General features: G+C 41.9%; 1 protein-coding gene across 1 annotated transcript in view; it reads left to right on the forward strand.

Annotated features, from left to right (window-relative positions):
- The window catches only part of pdlim7 (PDZ and LIM domain 7), a 34,804-nt gene that overhangs the window by 8,582 nt on the left and 10,825 nt on the right, over nt 1–15,397 (forward strand). The window contains exons 3-5 of the mRNA XM_035161779.2: nt 2,799–2,950; nt 7,916–7,943; nt 8,828–9,024. Of these exons, the coding sequence (XP_035017670.1) occupies nt 2,799–2,950; nt 7,916–7,943; nt 8,828–9,024 (377 nt within the window). The remainder of the gene's footprint in view (nt 1–2,798; nt 2,951–7,915; nt 7,944–8,827; nt 9,025–15,397) is intronic.

Raw genomic sequence — 15,397 nt, forward strand, 5'->3', positions numbered from 1 at the left:
AGTCCTTGAAACAGGCGAAGATGGTAACCCAGTAATTCTGTATTCGGTTGTTCAGACATAACGGCTAAGTTTGAAGTGAGGTCCAAATCACATTTGCACAAAATATATTAAGACAGGATGAGGCTGTGTCTCGGCTCTTTACGTGCACCAGAGGAACCGACTCGGCTACGAGATGTTATCATACATCACGGCTGCCCCTTCATTTTCTATGTGTGGTTGTTGTGAGGACTAGCACAGCACGTTGCATTCAAGAGCATGTTTTCCACTGTCCTTCGCTGTATTGACAAACTGCTGGGGGAGGTGTAAGGTTTCTGTCGGCCCCCTACCAACCAAAGGACTGAGCGCAGCAACTTTAACTGCTGCCTTCTCAAGTGAGGGAGCAGCTGCGCTCTGAACCTGAGCCAGGAGCACAGGTGTTTGTGTCCATCAGTAACTCAACTCACACAGACACGCACACGCACATATACAATCTGCAGTCTCTCTGGCTTCTTATACTTTTCCTTTCCTCACCTTTTGCATTAGCGGTCAACAAGCAGGTAAATGTGTGGGTGAGGTGTTAGGCCATGCGCCTCCAGAGCTGCTTCAGTTATTCTGCAAGTCAGTGAAGCTCTAGTGGAGAGATGACACCATTCTTCAATAAAAAATATTCATTCATCTATTGTTTTGATGAAAGCAGTTGCTTTAAAATCTATGTTCAGTGGGATTAGATCAGTGATCCTTTTATACTCGGTACAACAACATTTAAAAGACTTTTCCTCCATTAATTTATTCCGATTTTCACTTTAGTTCTTGTCTGTTTTATCAAAGTCCCCACTTCAAGATAAGCCTGGACCAGCTGTTTTTGCAAAGTGTAATTCTCATTAAACACTTCTTTGATCATTCTTTAAATGCTGCTCTTTTCTGTCCACATTCCAGCATGGGTATCTATTACCGCACTGTCTTGTAATATTTTAAGTGCTTAAATTTTTACGCAGATTAAAGACTGTTTGTTGAGTTACCATTTAGTACAGCTCCCTCGAGGTTTGCGATGGCGCTTCTCTAGCTCCAATTAATGGGATATTCTGTTGTTTAAAGCTAACAAAATAATTGTCCTGTTTTTTGTAAATGGACAAGGTGCTCAAGTTTTACTAGCCTGTATGCTAATAAAAAAAGGGGGCAGCTCTTCTGCAGTGAACCTCGCTGGCACTGTGCCAGGCCGTGCCCCCCGCCTTTAAGAATATGTCACATGTGTCCATATCATGGTTGTTTTCCTCCAGTGGAAGCTGTTAAAACTCTCTGAAGTTCCTTTTCTAAAGTGGAGGAATTATTTCTTTTTTAACCCTTCTAATTGCTTCCAGTGTGTGCAAATCAAAGGCAATTAAAGTGGTGTTTGAACTCGGCTGTAAAATAAGGGTAGCCTGCATCGCCTCCGAGGAATGCATTGCCTCCTATTTTTATCTCTGCCGTGTTTTGATTCAAGGCAGCCTCCAACTTAGTCGTCTTTCAGAGGCGCAGAGTCGCTTCTCTCAACCTGAGCTGTCATCGTTTTTCACAGGGCACATTTCCTCCCCGCTCACACGAGTGTTTATGTTTAATGTACGGAAATCAAAGTGGCAAGTGTGATAGCTTAGCTGAACATGGCAGAAAACTATTGATTGAACCGCTGAGTCCTCTGAGCTTTTGATGAGCTAACATTTGCAGGGATCCGTGACATCAGAGACTAATCCTAATGGGGTTTTGGCCCGAAATCCCAGCACTCGCTCCCTTATCTGATGCCCAACACTTTGTACTCCAGTTATCTGAGAGTTTGACACAAGTCTCGAGTTTTATTAAGCCGCACGGGCAAGCTGACTAAGCCCTTACTAAACACGATGTGGCATTGCCTCTGTGTATATTGGTGTTTTTAGAGCTCATGACAGACGGTGTCACACATGCTGAAAACCATTACTACCTGTACAGACTAAGTTCTTCCTGTGTGTCACAAGACCTCACCCTGCTTCGCTCTGACTCAGTACGTCTGCATTCTGTGTCAGTGTGAGAGGATGATGTCAGTCGTCAATGACCTACCTGTCTCGATTGGGGGGGGGAGAGAGGATGTTTTGTTCCAGTAAACGATGTGACTCTGTGTAACATATGGTTTGTGTCTGCGGCTTTCACGAGTTCCATCTGCAGTAAATTATATGCTGATGACTGATGACATCATGATGACATGTAATCCCTGTTCCTGGTAGTGTTGAGTGAAATATCTGGACGGGGCCGTCACACCCAGACACACAGACTCCCTGAGCTGATTATTAACTGTGGATAACAGACGTTTCTGTGCATTTTTAGATATTCTATATCTTTGTTTTGAGCTTCTCTTATCTGTATGATGTAAAGGTTGGTAATGCAGTTTTTTTTAAGTCTTGTTTTGAAAACAATTATATATCTGTAATATCTCTTTAATGTGTATATAAATATATATATTTAATATAGCATTATATATACTGACTAGGATAACAAAACAATAGTGAAATGGAGGAAAAGCATCAAAAGTTATATTTTGTGTTTTGAAGTAATTATTTTTTTATTTCTAACATTGAGGCATGGTTACACAAAAACGACTCAACCGGTTTCCATGACATTTTGTGGAGGCACTCAACATGACAAAGAAAGAAACAGTTAAAGTTTAAGTCTAGTCTAGTTGTGTGTTTGACCAATTCATCCAGCATTATCTGTGTATTTTTATAAACAGCAAAGTTATACTTTTGCCCTTGGAGCTTTTACCACTCCCCAAACACATCTCCCTAACATCTGGTTTCTGTTTTCTTTCCCTCCAGCTGACCCCGGGCGGGAAGGCCGCTCAGGCTGGTGTCGGTGTCGGAGACTGGGTGGTGTCCATTGGCGACACCAACGCGGAGGACATGACCCACGTGGAGGCGCAGAACCAGATTAGAGCAGCAACAGACTCCCTCACCCTAACTCTCAGCAAGTAAGTCACCTGGTGGCACCTGAAGGATTCAACAAACCTCCATTTTTATCTTGGTCAGCAGCATAAATCACCACAAAGCACACGTCCTCCTTTTTTCTTACTTTGAGAAAAATGAGATGGCATAATGTCCTTGAGGTTCGGCCCAGTATGACAGATAGTTGCAAAATACTTATGAGTTACCATCTTGCACTTTCTATTATATTTACTGTCCTGATGCCTGCATTAGTTTTAGATCTGGCTCTGGCTCAAATTTCTGATCGCGAGTCAAAACCGTGCCAGAAAAATTGCTTTCGAAAAGTAAATATTTCTGAAGGGTAGGTTTTTTTGTTTTTGAATCCTTTTTGTCTCTTTGTCTTATACAGAAGTTAACGGGTTGTTTCAAAAACCACTGAACAAATTTGAGTAGAATCTGACCTATATCTTTTCATAAAGTTCATTCACAATTCCACACAGTGATTTTTTTTTTTTGTGCTCCGTGTACAAATTTGATCCACTGAACTGTAAGAGTGCAAAGCATATTAACGTCTGTTGCTGGGTTTTCTGTTTATAATATGCTCTTTTTGTACAAACGCTTGCCAAAGTCTTGCTGGGCGGTGCCGGGTTTAAACAAATTGCAGTGTATTTTGCAATTGGAACCACACTCATGAGACAAGTGCACATATTAACCCAATATATGACGGAGTTGTGCTTGTAGGGGCAATTTTTAACAAGTTAAACAGCGATAATTTGGCAGTCAAGGAGTCCTAGGATTCATCACTGTATGCTTCTTGACAGCAGTTCAAACCAAGATCAGGTTTAAAACCTCATTATTATTATTGAAGTAATAAGAGGATTGTGTGAAGCTGCGAGATCAAATTTTCTTTCTAGCTCAGTATTACACTAATATTTTGTCCTTTTCAGCCTTTAAGAAGCAAAAACAGCCGTTAGATAGTGAAATAGTCTGCAAAACGACTGCTGTCATGTGGAACCACTGGCTTGTGATCAGGTGTGACACCGTTTACACAGGAACCCATGGGAACCTGTACTTTGGCTTTATAATGATATTAGAGAAACAGTTTCTTCAGATTAAAACATTCTGTTGTTCAGTGTGTGCCAGCAAAATCTATTTTCAAATCTTAATTTAATTCTCCCTGGATAACCTTCATACCTGCTCACATAACAGCTGCCAGAAATTCCTGACTGATAAAGTATATCCGTAGACTACAAGCCAAATGTTTCATCACAGGCCTAATTATAAGAAAAAGATTCCCCCTCCCAGGGAAACGCAGAACATAACCATCCAAGAGCCCAAAGCCTTCGGAAAACGAGAAGCTATTGACTCGCTAAGTAATAAAGATGTGCCTCGCTGCTGTCATGGGACTCATTTTGATTCTGTGATACTCATAAGTGTAGAGGTTGTGATCACAGCTGTAACTGAGCTATTTTCACTTCCAGTTCATTTTGTCGTCGCCCGCCAAGAGACTCAGCTGTTAAGTTCCTGACAAATGTTCTTTGTTCACTTGGTTTGTCGAGTCAGAAGAGCCACATGTCTTTTCTATTACTTTCCAGATGAGAACGGAGCCAGAACGAAAAATGAAATGGTCTCCGATTTAGAGAGAGATCCCGGTGAACGCCAGCAGCGGCCTCCTCCTCCCTCATTCACGCAGCGTGGATTTCTCTGCTCGCGTCACTAAATCCAGCCGATCCACCACTTCATGTTTCGTTTTTTCAAAATATTTTTATTAAGCTTTTCACAACTAGAGACCTGGGAGACAGGAAGTCGATTAAGTTCCAGACGAATAATCTTTCTGGTCTTCTTTTAATCAAAAATGCCAGACATTGGCCGGCTCCTCAGAAGTGAGGATTTTCTTTGTCATACACGAGAGGGAGGTGAAAATAATCGGCAGATAAATCTATAATGAAAAGTAGTCCTTACTTGCAGCCCCAGCATAAAATCAATGTCAAAGAGAACAGATGAGTGTTGGTATTGAAATCAATACTTGAGACATAATGTGTTCTGCTAAAGGAGCAAAGATTAAGCTATTTTATCAGTTTTGTTCAGATGGAAAAGCGAGAGAATAATGGAGGAAAAGGAGAGAGAGAGAGAGAAGTAGGTGGAGGGGGAGGAAAGTACAGAGAATGTTAAACTTAGCAGAATCACTGTCTTACGCCCACTATAATCTTGTGTGTAACATGTAGTTTAACGTCACTAATTATTGCAGCAGGTCATTTTAGGTAACATTTTAAAAACAACCGTCTCTTTCCGAGCAAAGAGCTGCAGTTCCCCCGTTGTATCTCCAAAAAGCCAAAACACATTGCTGATGTTGCACGTTTTCCCCTGCAGATAGAGGTCACACGCTATTCTCCGACCTACTAAATGCCTTAAAAGGAGTGTGAGGGAGAGCGAGGGAGCCGCAAACTCCCGGGTTGGAGTTTGAGAGAGAGGGAGAGAGGGAGAGAGAGGAGGAAAAGTGAAAGGAGAAGAGTTAGAAAAAAGTGACGGTGAGAAATTTGTCAGGTTTGTGGCAAACGGGGGATAAGAACCGAGCAAAGTGACGTCATGCTGAGGGATTTGATGAGCTTGAGTATATGAGCCAGATGTGCCCCAGGGTCTGTTTAACACCCCCAAATAGAAGATTTATGGCTGAAATTGTTGTTACTGCGCATTTACAAACACAAGTCCTACATCTATTTAATGCAAGAATGTTTTTTATTCTTCTTTCACCTTAAATACGCAGTGAGTGGTGTAATATTTTGATAGTCCTGCAATAAACCCGGCGTGTTTACTTAACTGCGGCCATACTGCTCCAGCTCTCTGTGGTTTGCCTCCTCTATTTCTCATCTCCTTGTGGAGTCCAGGGATGGTAAACATTTCACATTCTTCCACTCCCTCCCTCTCCCATTGTTGCTGTATTGTAAGACAAGCAAACATTGTGTCCCCGTTACACTTATCAGAGAGGAGCTATTGTCAGTTTTATTCACTCGTATCTTGGCTGCCATCCACAGCTTCCTTTATGTCAAGAGAGGAGGACAGCTGCACGGTGATGAGCCGAGGTCCCATTGTTTGCTTTAGTGCCTCATTTTGTTCAAATCCAATGATCGTGGTCTGGATAGTTGTGGTTGGAGGTTTGATTATATTCCCGATGTGTGCGATGGTGTTAATGGTGTCGTGGGAGTTTTCATTCCTGTAGAGCAACTTCACGTTTTATCTGAAATCAGCTCAAAGCCCAACATGCATCATCTAAACTAAGTGACCCGTGAAATGAGGCAGGAAATGATCTCATACGGCGCTCGTATTCCGTTTCAGCGCAGGTCAAACTTATCCCATGCTGCGGTGACTTAATCAGTTCCGTGTTTGCTCATTTAAGCTCGATTTGCCAGAATAAATACAGAGATGGAACAGCTGTCATACACATTCCTCATATCTCCCGATTTCAGCGGTGACTCATCAAATTGTGGGGTAGCGCTGCGAGTGTCACATTTATTTGTCTTCCCAGAAATGTGACGTGCACAGACATGTCAGTGCGCCTCTGCTCCTCTTCTCTGGATCTGCGCGGCCCTGTCGTCATCCGGTCTGTAATGGATGCAGTGGGCACTGTTTTGTGTGTGTGACCGCGCTCTGAAACAATGAGGGCGACGAGCTTTGTGTAGAATGTACAAACTGTGGTCAGGGGACGGTAGTGCTTTATGTTTGGCTGCATTAGGAGCCACCAGCACTGTAAACCTGTAAGTATATTTTATTTTTTAATGAACTATCGGCTGTGCTGCTCCAGCCAGCAAGGGCACAGAGATAATGTCAGTCGTGGGATTAGAGCAGTGTACATCACTGGGCCACCTGCGGTATCATATTAGCTGGGTAGTGGTTGATATGCAGATAAGAAAAGTAGTGCGTTTTAGAGAGTGCATAATGAGAGGAGAGCTAACTTCAGTGATTCTATGACCTGATTCTTTTCTCACATTATTTCTGTCTTTGTTTCGTCTGCTGATTAGCATAACCACTGATATATGAGCAGACAGGGAACTGGCTGAAGACTGTGGAGTCCACGGGGAATTAAAACACAAGTGATATCAGCAAACATGTCCAGTTTGAACCCAATTATCTAAACCACAAGTTCAGATATAAAAACAAAGGTGCAGTTATAACCCAAACTTGATTTGTTTTCTGTGCAGGACTGCTTTTTACTTCTTAGACGAGTACAGGGGATATTTTGAGTGTTTTCTTCCTTTCTGGCGTCTCTGAGCAGTTCAGATAAGTGGGTTTAACTGGACTTGTTTAAAGCCGGTGTGATCACTTGTTTGCAAAACCCCTAATAAAACTGTCTCAAGCATTTAGCAAAGAGACTGAAACTCCCTGTTTTTGCAGTCAAAGCATGCATGTTTTCTCCAAAGGGAACTACAACAAAAAGACACAGCCTGTAAAATATAGTGGGGTCCAAAGTTCTGTCACAACTTTCCCTCTTTTGGAATCCATATCACCTTCGCCAAGGAGGTAATGTTTTCGTCTCTGTTTGAAGGAGCAGGATTACACAAAAACTACTCATCGGATTTCCGTGAAACTTTGTGAAGAGGGGGTTTGACCCAAGACAGAATCCATATAGTTTTGGTGCAGATTCGGAGGATTTTTTTTTCTCACTTTTTGTAGGATTGCAGGATACAAATCTGGATCGAGTGAACTTAAATGTGGTTTGATAAGAGGACTATATTCACTCCACTGACCAAGTTATAGCTGAAGTAGCTCTCTCCAGCTATTAGTCTCCATTTTATTTATTTGATGTATTTTCTCATTGTTGGTCTTGAAGTTTCAATTAATTAAAATCACTCCTTTTTGGATGGAGGCTGTGTGAAAAATAACTTTTCCTTTGACTGAAATCCTGCAAACTTTGGGGATGTAGAAATCGCAGACTGTATATTCAGACTGTGATGTAAATGTTTTTCAGATGATTTTAATGAAACCATGTTTTAATTACGGTTCTTTTCTCTCCACAGACTTTACAAAGCAGGTGGAGAGCAGAAGGTAAGACTATAATTGCCACTTGGATGCTTTTTGCATGGTCTGCTACTGAACTACAGGGAAATGTAATTAAATCTGAAACTTCCTTTTAATCATTGTCCACCACTGGCCTCACCAGTGTGTTGTGTCACCCTGTGTTTAAATCCATCTGATTCACCTGTCAAGCTCTCACAGAGTCCGTGTGCTGTGCATTAGCTAAGCACCAGTGAGTTGCTAAATGAGATGTTTGCTGGATGGAGTGTGTTGTGAATCTTCTTTTGAAATTCCCTGCAGTGTGTTTTTGTAATGCCTTGCACAATCCCTGACAGCAGACGAATACTGAAGCTTTCAGCTCCACTGCCAAACCCTCTGGAGAGTCCCCTGCCCAGCTGATTACAGTCTGAATGGCACAGTGGTGTCGTGAACTGCTTTGTGCTGCACGCTGTTTTAGTGAAACAGCTGGAATATAATGCTCTCACAAAGTCAATGTTCCATTTTAGTAGGTGTTCCTGCAGGCTGGGCATAATGCTCAGTGTGGAATCTCATTAGTGAGTCATGTCAGTCAAATATGACAATTTCTCACCTTGAACATTTAGTTTTTTGGGGTTTTTACCAGCAGCAGCAGATTACTTTGGCCAGTCCCTGGCTGACGGCCAACACAAATAAAATGGCTGTGTTCACACTTCTTACGCACTTGTGCAGAGAAAAGCCTGCAGGCTTTGACAGAGCCACTCCTGCAGCACAGAGTAATCATTTGCTATGAGAAAATATTGGGCTGCACGGGAGGCTTTCTTAACGTACCGCTTGGGATTGTGCAACAGCAGAAGGAACTTTTACTGTGTGTCAGAAATGTCTAACTGCATGTTGTGCACTGTGCTGCATTGTCTCCCTCTCCCTCACCCTCATAGGACTCGCTTGCTCCGGCTTCTGTTCAGCCAAAGTACTCCTTTGCCCCCAGCACAGCCATTAACAAGATGGCGAGGCCATTTACAGCAGGTGGTGTTAGTGCCAACTCAGGACCTTCTATTAAACCTGTTGCCTACTCGCCCAAACTTAACACGCCTTGCTCGCAGGGCCGTGCCAGTATGCAGCAGCCACAGAATGGGTAGGTGGATGAATAAACACTATTACCTTCTGAACCACAATGTGACTGATGTGGTTTTAATGGTATTTTTGACGTCTCATTATTCTGGTTTTACACTAAAGGGAAAATAACCCCGTTGGGATTCCCAAACTGCATTACGTCAAGAACTGACTTCAATCACGGCTACAGCGTGTTGCCAAAATGCTGTCACTGATTTTAAGAAGCATTACAGACAAGAACAAAGACAAATTAAACATAACAAATGCTGAGATCAAGTTAATCGACCCGCTCTATTAATATTAGTAAGACGAAAAGCATATGTCTGCTGTTTTATAACCTTGTGCTGTTGGTCTCACCAGCAGTAACAGTAACCTGCCGTCATATTGTGTCATGACAGACGCCGACCACAGAACAACTAATGCAATAAGGACGAGGTTGTTGACCTTTTGTCAAAACAGATCCACACTTTCTTGTTTATCATAGTTTGGTTCAGACAGATATTATACTGTCTTCCTCAACACTGGATTTTATCAGAAGACACAAACTGTTTTTACAGAGATTAGACGTGTTGATGATAACTCACACATTTGTGGTCTCGTAAAATGAGTTTTGTTCTCACACTCTGCGGGTGAATTTCTTTTGACGCTGCAGAAGTTGTCATTTATTTTTGTAAATATAGATTTATTTTCCATCAAACCTCCCCCTATCATCGTGTGTGTGTGTGTGTGTGTGTGTGTGTGTGTGTGTGTGTGTGTGTGTGTGTGTGTGTGTGTGTGTGTGTGTGTGTGTGTGTGTGTGTGTGTGTGTGTGTGTGTGTGTGTGTGTGTGTGTGTGTGTGTGTGTGTGTGACACAAACCAAAATGTAAGACTTTACGGTCTTAGAGAAATTAATCATCTCTCGCAAAACAATCTACCTTTTTATAACTGATTTCCTATTTCAACAGATTTGTTATTTACTGGCTGTGATTCTTACCTCTATCTTATACAAATGGCAGAATTGATTACTTTCAAATGATTTAGAACTTGATCGGCACTAAACTGGCAGGGAAATAAAACAATATCTGTAATTACCACAATATAGTTTTCAATAATAGCAATATAACAAGTCAAATATATATAAATAAAATGCTTATGCATCATGCACATAGAGGAGGTATAACACGTAACTGCTCCACCTCAGATCTGTAAAATATTTTGTGATTGTGATTCTCTGCTCTGGAGCAAAAATCTGTCTTTAAACTCGGCATTTGTCGTGATAATTATTGATATGAAAATGGGTTATCTTGATGTAATTTTTGGCCATATTGTCCCCTAAGTTACATCAGAGTAATAATGGAATATCTTGGTGGATCTTTTTCGGACCTAAAAGCTGGAACTGAATAATCACTGAAATACATTTGATGTGCCAGAAGTTAAAATTATTTCTCACCAGCTCTGATGTTGAGTCCCTCAAGCAAACTTCTGATCTGTTGTGTTGAAATAAAAAAAAAAAATCGAATCTTTAATGCGGCTGCAAAAGTTTCTCTTTGAAAACTTTCTTGATCAGTTTGGCTTCTGACCTCTGCTTGTAACTGTAAAACAGTAACTTGGCTCGAAAGATGATTTTAAAGATGCAATAATTTCTGCTGTGCATAAAAAATGGAGCGAACTCTTGCAGCTATAATTATGAAAGAGATAAACGGCAGTATCCTCCAGTTTTATTTTACCACTCAGTTTTTCAGATTTTACAGGGATTGCAGGATATATTTTAAAGGATCCTGAAACTGGCTCTATATGTCATGACACGGTCTTCAGGAGTAGGCCTGTCGGGCTCCTGTAATTTGGGTCATGGTGGTCGTCGGACTGCAGCCATTGGTGAGACGTGGTCTGTTGCCGTTTTTAGCCCGGCTCATAAATTCTGCCGAGTTCCCACACGGCCTTTACGGCCCCGTCGCTGGATTATTTAAGCAGCCTCACTCGCTTACCCCTGGAGAGGCGTCACATGCTCGTGAAGTTTCTCTGCAGATGGCCCGAACGCGTTCCCCAGGCCTTCTTTGAAAAGAATGCAGCCTAATTAAAAGTGTCAGCCGGGGTTTGATGAAGACATTGTTGGATTTCCTCAGACCGTAAACAGTTTGATGCAAACGGCGTATGACTAATGTGTCCAGACGTGTTGCATTGAAACAGGTTTTGTGTGATGTTGTTTGTACAGAGCTTATTTCCGACATCATAAGAGGTCGCTGCCGTGGCATTTGTGGGAGGAAAATTAGACAAACTGCAGAGACACACAAATCAGGCAAGGGGCTTTTTTGTCAAATGCACAGGGATTTACATAACAATGACAAGAATTTGTGCACATGGGCGAGAGGAGCAGAACGGCGAAGGTTTTGTGCCAAATGTCGGGAGTCATTTTGGGTCAGGGTGACAATAGAAGGTTTGACAGGCAGACAACCCCCTCTCTCACTGTTTCACTGAGCTGTTTGACAATGACAGCATGTCTCGTGTCACCTCCTGCTTGTTTTCTTTTTTGCATCCTGCAGTATTTTTTAATCTTCTGCTGTGTAAAACCTCTGTCATATATTGACGTGTTCTGTTTCTCATTTAACCCCAAACTGAACTCTGACCTCCTTCTCCTTCCTCCTCCTGTCTTTTTTTACTCCTGTCTTTTAACTCTGCAGATGGAAACTCTTGACAAGTTAGTATATTTCTTTGCCTTTTTAAATTGTTTTTCAAACTTGTGTATGATTTCCATCCTTTAGCGTAGTGTTTCCCAACCTTTTTGTCTTGTGACCTGTTGAAACAAAGCAGTGTAAAGCCTATTGTGGGCCGACCCTCGGGTTTGGCACGACTGCTCTGTTGGCTACATCCATACTACTATGATTTCTTTTGAAAACCTGTGTTTTCAAACTAAAACCCTCTTTCTCAACACAAGTTTTGCTCCATATCAGTGTCAATTCCTTTCCATACTAACTTGCCTATAATAATATATCACATGACCGCTCACTTACACTGGGCATGTGTGTGTCCTGGTGTAAATAGGAATTCTTCTTCTTTTAATTAATTAACCATGTTGCGTTCCACACTGGTAGCCGAGGCTTATGCCGGTTGTTTTTCTCCTGGAAAGGGTTTGTGTGATAGCAACCTGATGAATCAGCGAAAGCTACGCAGTGGCCGAAAATGTATCAACCAATCAGCAAGTGAGTGACTTGGACAATTTTTCGAAACATCTCCGTTTCTGTCATTCCAGACTGAAACGTAGCCCAGAGCTTGCAATCTAAAAAAGGGGCCAGCAGCATTTCCAAACTTCTCCGTTTTAGCAGGTCTAAAACTCCGGAGTAGTGTGGACGCCACGCGTAACCGTAGCTTTGCGTTGTTGTTGCGTTTTTCCATACAAAAGCATGGTAGTATGGATGTAGCCTTAGAATCCATTTCACCATTTGCAGTTGCCATCTCACAAGTCTGGACAGGTTTAAATGATGCACAGGCCTGAATTACACATATATATTAGATCTAATAAGATAAACTCCATCTCTAATATTTACTTGCCATCTGTTCTTTGTCTTTCCTCTGCTAACTCCATACATTCTCTGTTTGATCTGTGGTCTATTCTACAGGGGTGAAGCTACTTACTATGACGATGTGTACCTAGACTCCAAGTAAGGGGCAGCTGCATGCAGGCTCGTTTGTCAGCTCAGTAGTTTATTATGGCCAGGCTCATAATGACGAGAGAAAAGCGCTGATGCTCTCGTGTATATTCAATGATTGGATTTACAGAACAAAGATGCCAGGTCATTAAAATGAGATCCATCTTTCATCCTCTACTTGCTTTTTGACGAATGCATGCTGCAGTTCACCTACAAATGTGTTGAGGGGGAAAAAAAAAGCTTGAAGTGAAAAGCTGTGCTGCTTCTTGAGTTGTTTAGCAGAATAAAAGCTTTATTATGTAGTAAAAGTCGTCCACAATCAAGGCTAGATGCTGTAATTCTGACAGCTTTTTGCCCATTGATTTTAATGACAGTTATAAATACAGTTTCTAATGCGTTAATGTCCATTTATGAGTCTACAGTGTGCCCATGAGAAATCTAAGTAATGGCCATCCATTAGCTCGCTTATTGCGTGACTGTGATACTGAGCATTGCTCTTAAATATTGCATGATGTGCTTGGGGTGTCCTCTATTTTCAAGGTCACTTGATTAGTTGGGTTGATGTGAGTGGGTGGTCCCTTGATGGGGTTGTGTTAACTGGCCTGCCGTGTGCTGCTGCTGGGTGTGTGTGTGCAGGCACGGCCTCAGGGTGGACAACATGGCCTGTTTTATCCCAAACGACCGCAGCAAGAAGAGGCTGATTCAGGACACTGAGGACTGGCAGCCCCGCACCGGCACCACCCAGTCCCGCTCCTTCCGCATCCTGGCCCAGCTAACAGGCACCGACTTCAGTAAGTCAGGACTCAGTCCTGCAAAGTGACATTGCAGAGAGGGAGGCCTATGAGTGAGCTGTTGATTTGATCATAGTCGCTGTCAGAGTGAGCGACACAGTAACGGTGGATTACACAGGGGGTCTATTTTTCAGCTGTGGAGCGGGGTCTCCACTGTCAGGTGGCTCTTATTTTTCCATGACTGTAATCAGTCTGAAAAATCAACTACACTTCTACATGTTGATCATGTGTGTAGGAGCCACCTGTTCATGTAATGTACATTATTTCTAATGCTGTGTGAGTCCGTATAGGCTCAACTGGCTATTTGTCTGTTAGAAAGGCAGAAGTAGGTGTGTGTCAACTTTTATCAGCAAGACATGATGCTGATGTGTGTGTCTCTCCTGGATCTCTCAGTGCAGGACCCAGATGATGAAAACATGAAGAGGTCCAGGTAAAAACTGGAGTGGCATTGGTTTGATCCGTTGTGTGTTTGTGTGGAAGCTTGAGTTTAAGTCTTATTTTGAATTATATCTCAACTTCTACATTTGAGATAGTTGTGTTTTGCTGTTGAAATATTGCTGCTTTAAACACTGGCGTTTGTGGTGTGATTTGAACCTACTTTGCATCATAAGTACAAGAATCTGCTCTGTGACTAAATTAAATAATTTCTTTTAACAGAAAATTTGAATAGATATTCCAGCTTATTTGCTTTCATGCTGAAAGTTGGATGAGAAGATATATAAACACTGGGCAAAATATCAATATTGTTAAAAATATAATTTAATCAATAGATTTGTAAAATGTTTTTAAATTTTTTGTTTGTGATTCTCTGTTCGTAAAGAAGAGTTTAAAACCAAAACCTTCACTCAGGAGCAAAAATCTTTAAACTTAAAAGAAATAATGAAGTGACATTTATGTTGATAATTATAGATATCGACTATAGATATTAGCATCCAGTTAGCATAGCATAAAGACTTGGAACAGAGTTCTATAGCTAGCCTGCCTCATCCATTGTCTTTCTTCTCATGCATCTCTCGCCAAGAAAGCAAAAAAAAACTATCCCTTGAATTCACTTTGTAATTTACCTCTTAACCTATCTTAGCTTTTCTGTTTCTGTGTTGTTTCACCTGCTTCATCCCTCTGATACTATTTCACCTTTTTGTGCACTTTACTCCACTTTCTGCTCTCTCCTGCTCTTCTTTTTTTCTTCTAATTCATCCTCTCCCCTACAATCTATTTCCTTCCTGTCTATCTCTGTTTCATATCTCTGTTGCTTGGGGCAGGGAAAAGTTCCTCACCGAGATTCAGAGTCCCCGCTATGCCCGTCTGAGAGATTGGCACCACGACAGGTCTGCCCGTGCCCTCAATATCAAATCCTGAGCGACACCCCAGACGCCATGGGATGCCGAGCCCGGCCAGAGCCTGCTAGCGATAGCCACACCGCAAAGACGACGGAGATAGCTGACCGTCCAATGGCAGTTGACAAATTCGCCTCTCGGATAACAGATGGGGGTGAAAAAAAAGAAGTTTGGGGAAATAAAGATTAAGCAAAGCAAAAATACAAGAAACGTAGCCTAGATCACAAAGCCCAAAGTGGAACCTTGCATACTGAGCCTAAGTGGAAGATCTCCCTCTGAATGTCTGACTTGATGATTGTTGACAACACTGTGGACCACTGTGTTTGTAGACCTATTTTCCATTTCACACTGCGTTACTCGGAGTAAACGAGTGGGGAGGTGGGAAGGGGGTCTCAGCGGTGGGAAGCACATTTCTGTTTGTTAATTCTTCTTTTGATTTTGTGGTTCACACCCTCCTTTGATCCTTTTGTCTCTCTCTCTCTCTTTCTCTCTCTCTCTCTCTCTCTCTGCCTGCTTCCATTTACTGAGTTCTTCATCTTTTAGAGTTTTCATTTCTGATCCCCTCATCTTGTAGACTTCTCCAACCATTTAAAAAGAAAAGGAAGATAAATCTGTACCTTTTCTTTCCTGCTGTCATCAAAAA

The sequence above is a fragment of the Hippoglossus stenolepis genome, chromosome 7, assembly GCF_022539355.2.
Source record: "Hippoglossus stenolepis isolate QCI-W04-F060 chromosome 7, HSTE1.2, whole genome shotgun sequence".
Lineage (NCBI taxonomy): Eukaryota > Metazoa > Chordata > Actinopteri > Pleuronectiformes > Pleuronectidae > Hippoglossus > Hippoglossus stenolepis.